The following is a 13,466-nucleotide window of genomic DNA, read 5'->3' as shown; positions in this document are numbered from 1 at the left end:
AGCTCCAAAGTCATGTTGGAGAGAGCTAAATTCAGTCTCCTTTTTTGTGACAGATTTCTGTAGTTGCTTAATCCATCTACCTGTTGGTTTCTCACTCTCTAAAAGAGGCATTGTAACATTTTTTTTTTCTCCCTCAACACATTGTCTTTTTAGGTTATAAGTTTTTCAGAGGGTGATACATCAGTAGTCACCTGAGACATAAGGGACAGGGATTTATTTTAAGGAAAATTTTAAAGAAAACACCTTTCCATTATGTTTTCTTCTCCTGTGTACGTTTGTGCTGCCCCAGAGACAAAGCCCCATTAATGCAGACCTATGTTATTGTTTTAAATGGAGCTCTTCATCAGGTTTAGTAGGTAGAGTGTTGTTAAAGCCTAGTCACAAACCCCTCTACAATTACAATATAACTTTAATTTGAAATTCAGCTTTGAAGGAATCCATATGTAGCAGATTTTTGCTATCTGAAGAAGTCTGCTTCCATAAGGAAAATAAGCCTTCTTTTAGAGTAAGAATGAATTTCCCTAAGTTTTAAGAAATCAGAAGAAGCAGGCTTTATGGATAGGGTCTTAAACATTTTCCTAGCATGAAGACTACTAAAGAAGGGAAATATATTCTGCAGAAACCCTGAGTACATAAAATACCTAAGTATCACTGTGTGTCCTTTTGACAAGTTTCAACCTTCCAGAAGTACTTAGGAGTTCCTAAAAAGTCAGCATTTTTTCAGAGGAAGGCAGTCAAAGTGTAAAGGCACGTATTTGAGGGAAGTCAGGTTCTTATTATTGAATTAAATCCCTTTTTTTTTAAACTCTATATTTTTTCTTTTTTTCATTTTAATATGACATCATATGACAGTAGAGTGAAGCAAGAAGTGATCTTCACTCCTCCAGTGTATCCTGTGCATCATTTCATACTGTAGAAACTTTCAAGATCTGTTTTTAAAATGTGTTGGTAAGAAATAATTCTTACCACTAGAGTGAATTGGATAACAGTCACTGAAGGCTTCTGAACGCAGGGCATGAAAAACCACAATATGGGGATATCCCTAAATGTTTCTGTGATTTCATGGTTGACAAAAAGATGTGTTTCTTCATTTCTGTAGTTCTGAAACTCTCCAACTGTATGGGAAGAAGTGATTGAACCCCCTGTTTTCACATCTTTCAAGACCTCTCCAGATTAAACAACCCACGTTCCCTCAGCCGCTCCTCACTGGACTTGTGCTCTAGACCCTTCCCCAGCTCCATTGCCCTTGTCTGGACACACTCCAGCACCTCAGTGTCTTTCTTGCAGTGAGGGACCCAAAACTGAACACAGGATTGGAGGCGCAGCCTCACCAGTGCCGAGTACAGGGGGACAATTCCTTCCCTGGTCTTGCTGGCCACACTGTTCCTGTTGCAGGCCAGGATGCCATTGGCCTTCTTGGCCACCTGGGTGCACTGCTGGGCACACTAGCATGCACAGTGGGGTTTAAGCTAGTCCCGCTTGCTCAAAACAAAGCAGAACAAGGATTCAGTTCCTTTTTCAGCTTTATGGAAGCCAAATCTGTGTTTCTTCACTCATCCATTTCATATACTGTAGCCTTTTCAACGAGAATTTGAGATTGAGTGACCTGACTGGAGAGAGGACAAGTAGGAATATGATTGTGTGCAACCACAGAGTGTTAATGTGGGAGTCAAAACTTTAGCATTCTAGTGGCTATTCCATTTTATTTCTCTAAAAGTAATTGGATGTGCTTGCTTTTGCTTAGACTTTGATATACATGGTGCTCGTATTGGCTTTTTTCAAAGTCAGTGCTGACTGAAACTAGCATAATAATTTCTGCCCCTTCTTTTAGATTTCTTGTTTCTCCAACTGACTTTCATGTATCTTTTCAAGCATAGTTTTTCTGTAACATCTTAACAGTGACCAATCAGTGCTCCAAATTAAGCACTACCTAGTAGTAAGTAGTCTGCCATAAGCATAAGCAAGATATTTTGCCTTACCTCTTTTACAGGGACTCATTCTCAGAATTAGTGATGGCAATTAAAATCTACATAGTATCGAAAAGAGAACAGGTTGTTCAACAGAGAAAATCTGACTGACATGAGGAGAATTTAGCCCTGGCCTTTGCCATCCAACAGTTTTGTGAAATACTGTAGGGAACTTATTAGCAATCAGTGAATCTCTCCCAGGTTTGTATGAGCCAGAAAGTCAGTTGTTCAGGTCAGCAGTGCACAAGGCACAGGACTGGAAGACATGCAGAAGTACCATATGGTAAATATAACACCATTACATACCTGCAGAAAAGAAAAAAATGCCCCCAGCTGCTTTTTGTGAGTGACCTGGTCTTGTGGCTGTGCACTGGGAGGCCATGAAAACACCAAATAAGTCAAGTTTTTAGGCAAATTAGGCACTGAATAGATTCAATTCAAATTGTAGTAGCTTGTCATCCCTCTTGACAGTTTAATGCCCAGCAGTTCTGTAAGTGGGAAACAGGACACTGAAAATCAGGAACATGAGAGCAATGCTGCGCAAAAATCTGGGGAGGTTTCTGGTTTTAACCATATTTTAATCTTGCTTTCTGTGTCATAACAGTGATGCAGAAATTCAGTGTAAGAGAAAAATTAAAGGTAGTGGTGGAGAATATAATTTTCAATGGACTTTTACCCAGAAAACTATACAAATCACGATTTATGCACTGTAAAAGCAACACTTTTGGCTTCAACTTCTGTCTAGCTGCAGCTTCTCTTCGCTGTTAATACATGAGAACATCATCACAATTTATGTTTCATTTGCTGATGAAGTGTGGGTATCAGCATAAAAAGGAACAAAACTTTGATCATTGTGAAACCTTATGTTAACTTTGTGCTTCTTTATAAACACTGAAGGCAGTCACACGCAGGCAGTGTTTAACGTATTTGTTCATTCATTTACCAAAAGGCATTTTCACATCAAAACAGTGTCATAAGTGTATGTCTACCCTTCCATTTCACAGGGAAGGGATGGAGCTATTTGATTTATTAATAAACCAAAGAGCTTTTGCCATAAATCAGAATTCACCAGCTTTGTTTCCTTGTGTAAACTACTATTCTAATTGGATTTTCTCTCCTCCCAGATATTATCTGGTTAAAGACCATAATCACATATTTCAAGTTAATTGTAACAGAACACAAATACACAGATGCTTAGATTTAACAATAAAGGACTCGTAGTTCCAAAACTGAGTCATAAATGAAAAGGATCCAACAAACAGAGGAGGCAGAAAGACTGTGTTGCGTGGTAGTGATGAGGAAGTCGGGTAGGTTTAGTCCTCTCTGATCTTGACAAGATCTTTCTTTTTCTGTGAAGGCTTTAGCTGTAAATAGATTTTTTTCTTATTATTTGTGAAGTTGCTGGCAGGTTTGCTTAGCAGACAGGGAATTCAGTCTGCAAACTTCCAATTGCTCTACAAGTTACTGTGTCTGTACAGCACTGAAACCATATTCTCTCTGCTGAGTTCAGCAGCCTTAGAAATCCTGCGTTTGATTACGTTGGGTTTTGTTATTAAGTGTATCTAGAATTCCCTCAGGGGCATTCATCACAGATGCTAAGTTTTCTTTCTTTTGTTTTTTGAAGACCACTGAATGAAAATGTGTGCTAACTTGAATGTATTAAATATAGTATGTTACAATAAAAAGACAAAAATTATTTCCTTTTCCTTCCAATTTACAAATGCAATTTAAGCTACAGTGGTGACTCTTCTTTAACACAGTAGATAGGCAGACTGATAGTACATTATTGAAACACCTTGAGCAGTGTTTGTAGATGATTTTTCCTGGTTTTTTGTTTGTTTGTTTGTTTTTCCTGCCAAGGAGCACATGGGGGCACGGAAGGAAAAGAAGCTCATGTTCTGAGGCAGCAGAGCAGGTGTTCCTTAGGCAACACAGGCTTCCCCAGCACAAGCTTTGATGTGACTTGGGCCAACTTCACCTTCTTTGACAAGTTCAAGTAAAGCCAATGGCAGGCGAGCTGTGGCTGCTAGTGCAGTGTCTCTGTAACCTGAACCTGACTGCTGGAGGCAAGGGCACAAGCACGGTGTACAGTTTAGGAGCTGTAGTAACAGATTTCAGATGTCAGGGTGTGAAAGTTTTGCGATGTCTCTTCTAGCCAGTGATTCCTTCTTTGTGACTGCTGGTCTCTGTGCTTGTCTGAAGTGAGCAGCTGAGGAGTGAGGGCCAAAGGGGGTGAATGTGTGGCTTTACAATATCTGCCCCATTCTACACCTAATGATGCCTTAGGTGTCCCTGTAGAACTAGTTACTTTCAAATATTCCCAGCATCAAACTTCAGTCACCTAGAGAAATTTACGGCTGACCAGGAGAAATAACTAATGAGATTAAATACCAACAGTATTTGGTGCTGAGAAAATCACCTGGATTTCTTGCTAAGGCTCAGGTACTTGACTGCCAGCTTTGACGTAATTTAGGGAGTCTGATTCTTAGCACAGCAGTCATCATCTTTGCTCAGAGCTGTCCTTTGTTTTTATTCCATTTCCCTGCCACCTTGTTTACAAGCTGAATTCTGCATATAAAAGTGATTCTTTCCTCCAGTGGATTGTAGCTGTCTCTAAGTGACAGCCCATCTTCACAGGTCTTTTTATCATCTCTTGTTTCTTGAAAATTCAGGAAAGGTTTCCAGAAGTGTCAGGCGTGGGTGGTTTGAATTGTCTTGTATACTGTAAGCCTGTCTTTCTTCCAGGTGTAACTGGTAGAAAAATGAAGGAGGGCGATGATGGTGATGCTGCCATATCCTCTAGTTTCTTTTCTCTCTTATTTAAAATGTATTTTCTTTCACCTCTTCTGAGTAAAGTCAATATCAAAAAACCAGAGACACCTGTGTGTTTCAGAGAAGCTGGAAATAACACTGTCTGTCCTTTTGTTATTGATTCTTAGTCAGCTGTTCCCATAGCCTCTCTCTAAAAAGAAGTGTTTGGAGCCTACAGCTGCTCAGGAAAACCATTATGAAACATAACACCTTCGGTGTTATCACTATTGAAAGCTTAATAATATGATAATTCACAATTGGTTCTTTCATTCAAGTGGTGTGCAAAGCTGTTTTCTAGTAGTCCTCACTGGTGGAGCCAAACAGCCTTCTCAGCAGCACCAGGACTGGGTGTCTCCGATTTCACTGCATAGTTTGTTTGGTCTGGCAAAGAAGGGAGAACCTTGATTGTTACTTAACAAAATCAAGTAATTATGCTGTCATAGGATGCTTTTCCTTAGACACAACAAGGTGCTAACTACAGGTAAACGTATATAGTCAGCAAAAATACCAGCTTCAGACTAATGAGCTAGAGAATCAGGAAGGTTTTTAACTGTTAATTAGGAAAAAGTTATTCTGCTATATGTGTGAAATTTACTGTAGTAGATTAATTTATCTGTGTTGGCATAAAGCAATTAAGAAGCCTTGCTAATATTTCAGAAGCTCATATTAGCTTTTTCATAATTGGCAGTATATTGTTCTGTTGTCCTAGATTTTCAGTAGCTTCACTGAATGCGAAGTATAGTGATACTATTGAATATGAGCTTTCCCAGATAAACTTCATTTTTCCATTCCCAACCAAATTAATTTGACTTCTGGGCTTGGTATCTGTTATTTAATGCTTTTAGAAACTCACATTCTTCCACCTGCAGAACAAAAAAGTCATCCTTGTAAGGGAGGTTTTGGAAGGGATCTAAGGAACTGTGGTGCCCAGGTCCCTTTGCTTTTCAGTACCAGTGATCAGTGTCATTCAGTTAGTGGCCTTTATAAAAACCCTGACTTTAATATATTACAAATGCTAGGAAAAAAACCCCCACAATTTTAGCTATAATTTGCAAGTCTTTACCCTAAGTAACTAACACTTTTATTATTCCAGGACTCAGAATTTGACCCTTTGAAGTTCACCAGTGTCATTGAATGTGAGAAGCCAAACAATGACTTAAGTAGGTTTCGAGGTTACATGTGAGTATTTCATATAATATCCTTCAGTATACACTCCCTTTCTCTAATATGGAATAAAATAAATGCTGGTTTGTTTGGGGCTGTGTTCTGTAGGTTGCATCATCATCACATCTGAACAGGGCTGCGTATTTAAAGCTTCTCTAGAGGATCCTCACTTCAGGATGAGATGGAAGCCTCATGTTTCTATTCCTTAAGATGGATTTAGTTGTCAGCTTTGATCAGTTTACACTCCAGAAATGAATGCATGAAGCAGTGCAGTTACAGACACTCTTCTCCCTTTCCTTCTCTCCATGGATCAAAAATGCCCATCTGGAAATGGGAGGAAATAAAAGACTGGTCTAAGAGAGCCAACAAACAAACACAGTCTGTTTTATACTGCTTTTATGAAGATGAGTCTGCCTGATGTTTCTTTTCATATAAGTGTCATTGAGGAAAATCAGAAGGTGAAACTAATATTTCTCCAGCTATGGCAGTATTCCTTTCCTCTCGTTCAGACAGAATAAAACAGTTGGCTCACACGATGGGTGTGCTGGTACATTACCACGCAGAATCACCTACGGCCACTTGACTTAATTCTAAACAAACAGGGTGCTCATCTCTGGCCAAACAGTCCTGCTCAGAAGGAAATGTTCTAGTATGTGCAGAGCACTTTGCTTCTAACAAAGCTGGGTAGTGTGTAGGTGTGCCAATAGTGGTGCCAGTAGACGTAAGAGATGCACTCTTGCATGACTTATTTTTCTACAGTCTGTAACCACATGGAGAGTAAGAGCCCAGAATGTTTAGGTTTTGTCTAAATTTTAATGAAGAGTGTTAAACAGACATTAATTCTGTTTAGAATACAATGATTCATTACGCATATTGATTAGGAGTGATAAGCAGTATTGAATTGTGTAAATGGCACAAGGTAAATTGCTGGAGCTTGGGGACTTTTTTGTAGTGATGCTATTTACCACCTCAGTTACTACTCTCAGATGCCACAGATTGTGTAGGATGTACTGTCAACTGGTGTAAATCAGGATAGCTTTTTTTGAAACTACATCAAGTTGTAGTGTGGGAAAAAGTGTTCCTTTATTTAGCAGCACAAAGCCCTACAGTTCATTGAAAGATAAAATTTTTGTATTAGACATTACTGCATGAGGGTGTGTAACTGTCTACATTAATAGAGAGCCTGATCTATTGCAGAAGTGGCATTTCTAGATATGGAAACAGAAAGTTTGGTAGCTTTTCTAGCTCACTTTGTGTCCGTGAATCTTAGTCCTCAATATATTGAGCAGAGGTTGAATACTGTAGAAGATCTGCATAGATTTGTCTTTTGTTATGTATTTACTTACATATTTATGTATGTATAAGTATGTATTTACTTACGTAATTACTTATGTATTTATTTTTCCATGTGGAAAATGTCTGTAGCATGTAAGTTAAAGAACAATTTGAATTATGTATCCAAAAACGTGGCAGTACCTTTTGGAAAACCATTCAATACTGATTCTCTTTAATCTTCTTTTTATTTTAATGATTCACAAATATGTGAATGTATTTCGCAAAAGGCGAACACATCGGTTTTGAATCTGGCATAAAGAATCAGGTGATGTTCAAGTCTCATCAGCTATGCTGCAAGAGATTTACAACTAAAGGACCATGGGTCATTGGAAGTAAAGAGCGGGCAACAACCCCTCAACAAATACACTCTCCTGATTTATCAGGGCAGAAGGCTTTTTTCCCCTCTTTTTACGTTTCTTTCATTAGTATCATGAAATCATGGGTCTATTTCAAATCATACATTAGTAAGATGAATACATCTGAACTGAAACATGTCATTGCCATGTCAAACTCGGATCTTAATTCTCGTTCAAAGTCTTGCCGGTGGTCAGTGCTTGAAGGAAAGATTCAGCTAGCTCCCAGCTGATCACAGTTCACCTGAAAAGAGATGTTATGGAGATATTTAAATAGGAATGCTATGAAATAGTAGACTTTCAAGAGGTCCATATGTAAAAGTTGTGCTGAGACATTACTACCTAAGTTTTCTTAAAGTTTTGACCACTTAGTAGCTTTCCAGTTTTGATTGAGAGTATATTATTTTTTCTCTTGGAAATGTGAAGAGCTCCTTTGGTTCTAATGTCTGTGCTGACAACTGTTCTGGGGGAATAGAGGTATTTGTGTGTTGTAAACATGTAAACTTTGTTCCCCATATTTATTCTGAAATGTGATCACTGTAGATAACCAATCAAGCACAGGCAGACCAGAGTAAAAGGAGACATGATAATTAAAAAATCACAGAAATATTGCAAAATGCATTGAAACAGGCCTGGCCCTATCCTATATTTGCAAAAGTGCAGCATACACATCATTACATATGATTTCTTCAGTTATATTGTGTTTATACAGTTATAGTGTGTGTCTACACTAATGCAGTGTAGACGTAGCGCTTGAGGACATGGTCTAGTGGGTATTGTTGGGTTGGGTTGATGGTTGGACTGTATGATCTTATAGGTCTTTTCCAACCTTAGTGATTCTGTGATATTGGCACAATCTGCATTTAGCACACTCTGGGTGTGCAAATGGACAGGCAGACTACCAGTTCTACTCAGGTGCTTGGTTTAATACTGTTTTGCACTTTCTGCATCCTCTGATATCCCAAGCATATTTTCTTATGTTTATTTCCCCTGTAAGAACTCTTCTGTGTAAGAAGAATAGAATAAAACAAATGCTCCCTGCCTGTATAAGCCTGGCCAGATTATGTGCAGTATGCATGGCAAACATTCATAAATCCCATGCCAGGTTCCAAAAATAAGAAAATTGGCTCTTAGATCTTGTTTCTGGCTTTTTGTGTGTATATGGGCAAAGCAAAAGGAGAAGTAGTAGTTGGCATTCAGGCTTTTCAGCTTTTTTCTGAAAGTAAAAATTTTATTATTAGACAGAACATAAAACTTTATCTGATCATATCAAAATAGTATAGCAAGGAATTGTAATAATAATAATGCGAATACATGTGTGTATTTCTGTTTCAAAGGTTGCCATGAGATAACAAAACCAAATTAATATAAAATCACGTTATATTTTTTTAAGGAGAAAAAAAGGATAAATGATTACAGTGATGCCTCTTTAATGTGCTATCACGACACATATGCTAGCTCTCCTAGAGAAAAAAAACCGAGACTGTGTTTCATCAGAGTTGAGAGTCAGGAAGATTCTGACTGATGATGTGCGGTGAGGCTGCGTTTAAGGTTGCTGAATATTTTCTTTGGGCGTGTCAAGCCTTGGAAAGTAATGCCAGCTCTACCGTTTGCTTTGTAAGGCACTTGAGAAACCAGAGTGTGAAAGAAAATACTCCCTTCTGAATAGAGTTTTGATGCATCGCCTTGTTATTTAATGCTGGTAACCATGTAACAAGGGAAAATATAACAGGAGACTGAGGGGAGCTACGCTACCATCGGACATATTTTTGCGTTGCTGTATTAAACCAAGAGGCTCATTTCTACACAGACACTTTCAGAGTGCTGTAGCAAAGTAGTAGCTAAGTGCATCTGGCCTGTCCATTTTTCCTAATTCGTGGTGCCTGTGTATGTTAGAGGCATGGATACTGCGTATTTGCAGTGCCATCAATGTGAGAAATGCAGAGGAAAAGAGCATTGCACCTGCACTCGCCAGCATGTTCCCTGGTGGGCTGGTCTTTCGCGTTCCAGGTGCCTGAGCAGCCTCAGATGGCCACTCTTCTAAATACTGGCAGAGAAGGGTTTCCTTCTTCACCTCCAAAGTTATGCTGGCCTGAATCCAGCAAGGGGGGAAACAGGCTGTTCAGCCTCTGTAACAAGATTAAGGTTTATAACTCTGCAGGGCTAGAAGTGGGATCTGAGCCATCCCTCCACTGGGACACAAAGGTATAGCCTTGGTGGGTTTGTTATCAAAGTGAGCAGTTGTACCTAACTCTAGTTTTCATTATTTTTGAATCCAGACCTTTATGTCTCTAATTTTTTCTTCCTTTCATCATCAGTGCCCAATCGCCTCATATGTATGGTCTGTTAGTGGGTCACTGGCTGTGAGTGCAGTGAGTTTCCTCCAGTCCCTGCCAGCTTCTCTCTCACACATTTTTATTTCATCCTAAAGGTCTAGTGAGCAATAGGTGACTTTATTGACTTCATTTGGATATGGAAAAGTAAAAACCAGTGCCAAACACTTGTAAGGATGAGTTGTGGTGTGAACACTCAGTCTGTGGGTGAGAGTGGTAGATTGGGATCATGACACCTACAGGTTAACATCAGATGTTGCACCAGTGCTGTGTAGCAGGTTCAGGTGTTGTATAAGCTAACATTCTAAGAACAAATACATACTGGTGTAGAACATAAAAACAAGTATTTGTATATAAAGATTGCCATGTACAATACACCTGTGACAGTCCACTGTTACTGTCAAGTGTAAAGAACTGATGAAGGCTATAAAGTCATAAACCAGAGCAATTAACTTCTGAAGAAGATTTATCTTTTAAAAGTCCCATTTATTAACAGGAATTGTAACTATCATTTGGAGACCTTATTGGAAATTCAGTCTAACATCCTTATGATTTATGAGAAAGGCTAATGTAGAATTCAGCCTTAAAAAGCAGAAGAATGGTAGAATCCTGTTAGTAGTGCAATTTCTACAGTATGGAATCATTAAGAAATTCTTTCCCATAGTTTAAACTTAGCTTAAATTTGGGTAATTCTCCAGCTGGCAATCAGTGCTTACACCTATTGGCATACTGCAAGAGGGCAGTTGGGCAGCCCCCAGTTTTTGAAGCTCCTTAGGCAGAAGGTGAGGCAGTCGGTTACAGTGGTGTGCTGACGAGGACAGAAGCAAGACCTCTGCTCTTGTATCTGAGGCCAGCAGGGAGGATGAGATGAGCAGGAGAAGTTCTCTACTGATGAAAAAATCCCTTCATTTTTTATCAGAATCAGAAGTTGATGTTATCTGCTTCTTTCCTCCTCCGTTTGTTTCTGGTCTCTAGTCAGATGTTATTGCTGCTGCAACTACCTCAGCTGTCAAACCCATCACTCTTCTCCATCTCTACAGTGAAAAACTAAGCATACCTGTTGAAACACCAATGCTTTTTATTTGTATTTTTGAGCAGGGAATGGGAATAATACACTGAACTAAAAAAGACTGTGTATATATGTCTGTATACATATACATATATATGAACGTATATATAAACATTATTTATGGGCATATTTTACTCACTTGGAGCATTGACTGGAGGCTACATAGCATAGCCAGTGTAACAGCAAAATCTGCACATAGCCCTACTAGGCTGGGGAGAGTACAAAGGATTCACCAATGTGAACCTTTTCTTCATGCCGATTTCAGGATATGTGATATAGCTCTTCAGGCCTGAGATTCTAGATGCATGTGCTAAAGTTGGAATTTTGCTTCTCATACAGAAAAATAAAAGATTCTAACAATCAAGAGAAAAGCATGAAGGTATAACCCAGGTGTGAAAGCGTAGAAAGTAGGAAACAAATAAAAAGAACACCACCTTTTTATGAAAGGCACAATTTTAAGCCAGTTTGCTGATTTCAGGGGACACAGGATTTTAAATGCTTAAATCCAAGTAGCCATAAAATTTGACATTGCAACAGCAAAATGTTAATTTTCGTATAGCACATGTGCTTTTCCAGGATTTCTCTTGAACTCCTAGGTTTTACTGGTTTTTTATTGCACTCTGGTTTTTAGACTTTGGAAGCGTGATGGTTTTGATGCTCTGAAAGTGAAGTCAGATCATGTAAACATTTCAGGCTTCTATTTAATCTTCTCTGAAGCACTGGCATACTGCAGTTGAGTAAATGAAATCTTACTCATTTAGAAAAGGTTTGAAATTATTTGGCTTGCCTCTTTTACCTAATAAAACACTCTAATGCTATTTTTCAATTATTGTTATTATTGTTTATCGTTTCCCCAGTGACTGCTAATTTCCATAAGGCTGTTTTCTGTATTTCTCTGTCAGCTGAGATTTGAGTCAGTCCATACACAGCAGACAGTAAGTTGTAGTGGAAACATTACCTTGTTCCATTTCTCCCCATGTGTTTTGCTGCTAGTCAACAATAATCATCAGAGTGTGGGCCATTTCATCTTTCTTAGAGAGTCAGTGAGACACATCTGATACTAATTTCTCTGTTCCAACTGATGAACACATGGATTTTTTTTCCTTTCTTTTTCACTGATCTGACACGTTATCAATGGCATACCTTCCCGATTGTCATTGCTTCTGACGCGTAGTCCTTTCCCAAGCTCACCATATTTCTTTCTAGGATTTCTTTGATGAGAACATGTGAATAGTGGGTTAATCATATGCACTACACAGCTGCTCTTAGGTGGACTGGATTAACTGTGATTGCACAGTCGATTTGCACATGCACAGAAAGTCCAATGCATTTCTAAAGCATTAGGTAGGCTGCATACATGCTGTACGTTTGCCCTGCATATCTCTAGTGAGCATTTGTTCTGTAAATCTGTATATCCAACAGCACCTGGTGCTGCTCCAGCTGGGCTGCTGCAAGTCTGGGATTCTTGGGTAGGCATTCTCAGTTTTCCAAGTCTTGAGAGAATCTTCCCAGGAGGAATATCTAAGGAATTATTTCACCGTCAGGTTGACAAAACTTCTTAAACTTAGAAGATCTTTCCTGGGCTTGCTATATTACAGAGTAGCGTGATTGAACAAGCTTAATGTTTTGACAGGCTGTGCTTTGTTCTGTTTTTAAATTTTCTACAGTGTACATAAAAGTGGAAAAAAGGATGGGTTGTTCAAAGAAAACCTTTTGTTACGTGGATGTACCATTAGAAATACAGAAGAGGTGGCAGGAATAGTAATCTATGCAGGTAAAAGCTGTTTTTCTGTCTGACAAGGCATGCCACCCTTTTATAGCTTCCTTAAAATAATAACAGAAATCCATATGACATCATTTGATGTAATTGCTCTGCAGGGCATGAGACCAAAGCTTTGTTAAATAATAATGGACCCCGTTACAAACGCAGTAAGCTGGAAAGACAGATGAATGCCGATGTCCTTTGGTGTGTCCTCATACTTCTCATCATGTGTCTCTTTTCTGCCATTGGTAAGTGCTCTTTAAAAGGAGAAACTTAAATATCAGACTATTTTGGGATTCATGTACTTAGCTTTATCAAAACCATTTGCATCTGCCAAAACATGAAATCCATAAAGCTGCCTTCATACTGTCTAATTTTTGTTGTGTTTTCTTCTTTGAAATCAAGATGTCTTGATGCATAAGCTCATCTAAATAGCTTCTTAGTATCAATCAAATATATGCTGTTAGTACCAGAGAACTGAAGGCTTCAATTCTGTTCCTCTTGATAGCATCCAAAAATGCTAAGTCCAAAAGAAGCCACTTTATGTATAGTCCCCTCAAGATTACAGGTGTTAGTGTAACATGCCGTTAGTCAACAAAGTAATTTATGAGCAGCAAATAAATATAATTACCACAGTGCTATTCACTAGTACTACTTATTAAATCAAGGGCA

At 38.7% G+C, this 13,466-nt stretch overlaps 1 protein-coding gene across 1 annotated transcript in view; it reads left to right on the top strand.

The window, feature by feature from the left end:
* The window catches only part of ATP10A (ATPase, class V, type 10A), a 71,548-nt gene that overhangs the window by 13,927 nt on the left and 44,155 nt on the right, over positions 1-13,466 (top strand). The window contains exons 3-5 of the mRNA XM_010161840.1: positions 5,872-5,957; positions 12,700-12,806; positions 12,911-13,042. Of these exons, the coding sequence (XP_010160142.1) occupies positions 5,872-5,957; positions 12,700-12,806; positions 12,911-13,042 (325 nt within the window). The remainder of the gene's footprint in view (positions 1-5,871; positions 5,958-12,699; positions 12,807-12,910; positions 13,043-13,466) is intronic.

Source organism: Eurypyga helias, unplaced genomic scaffold, assembly GCF_000690775.1.
Source record: "Eurypyga helias isolate BGI_N326 unplaced genomic scaffold, ASM69077v1 scaffold2042, whole genome shotgun sequence".
Lineage (NCBI taxonomy): Eukaryota > Metazoa > Chordata > Aves > Eurypygiformes > Eurypygidae > Eurypyga > Eurypyga helias.
Note: the sequence above shows the minus strand (reverse complement) of the source record. Positions and strands in the feature narration are given on the sequence as shown.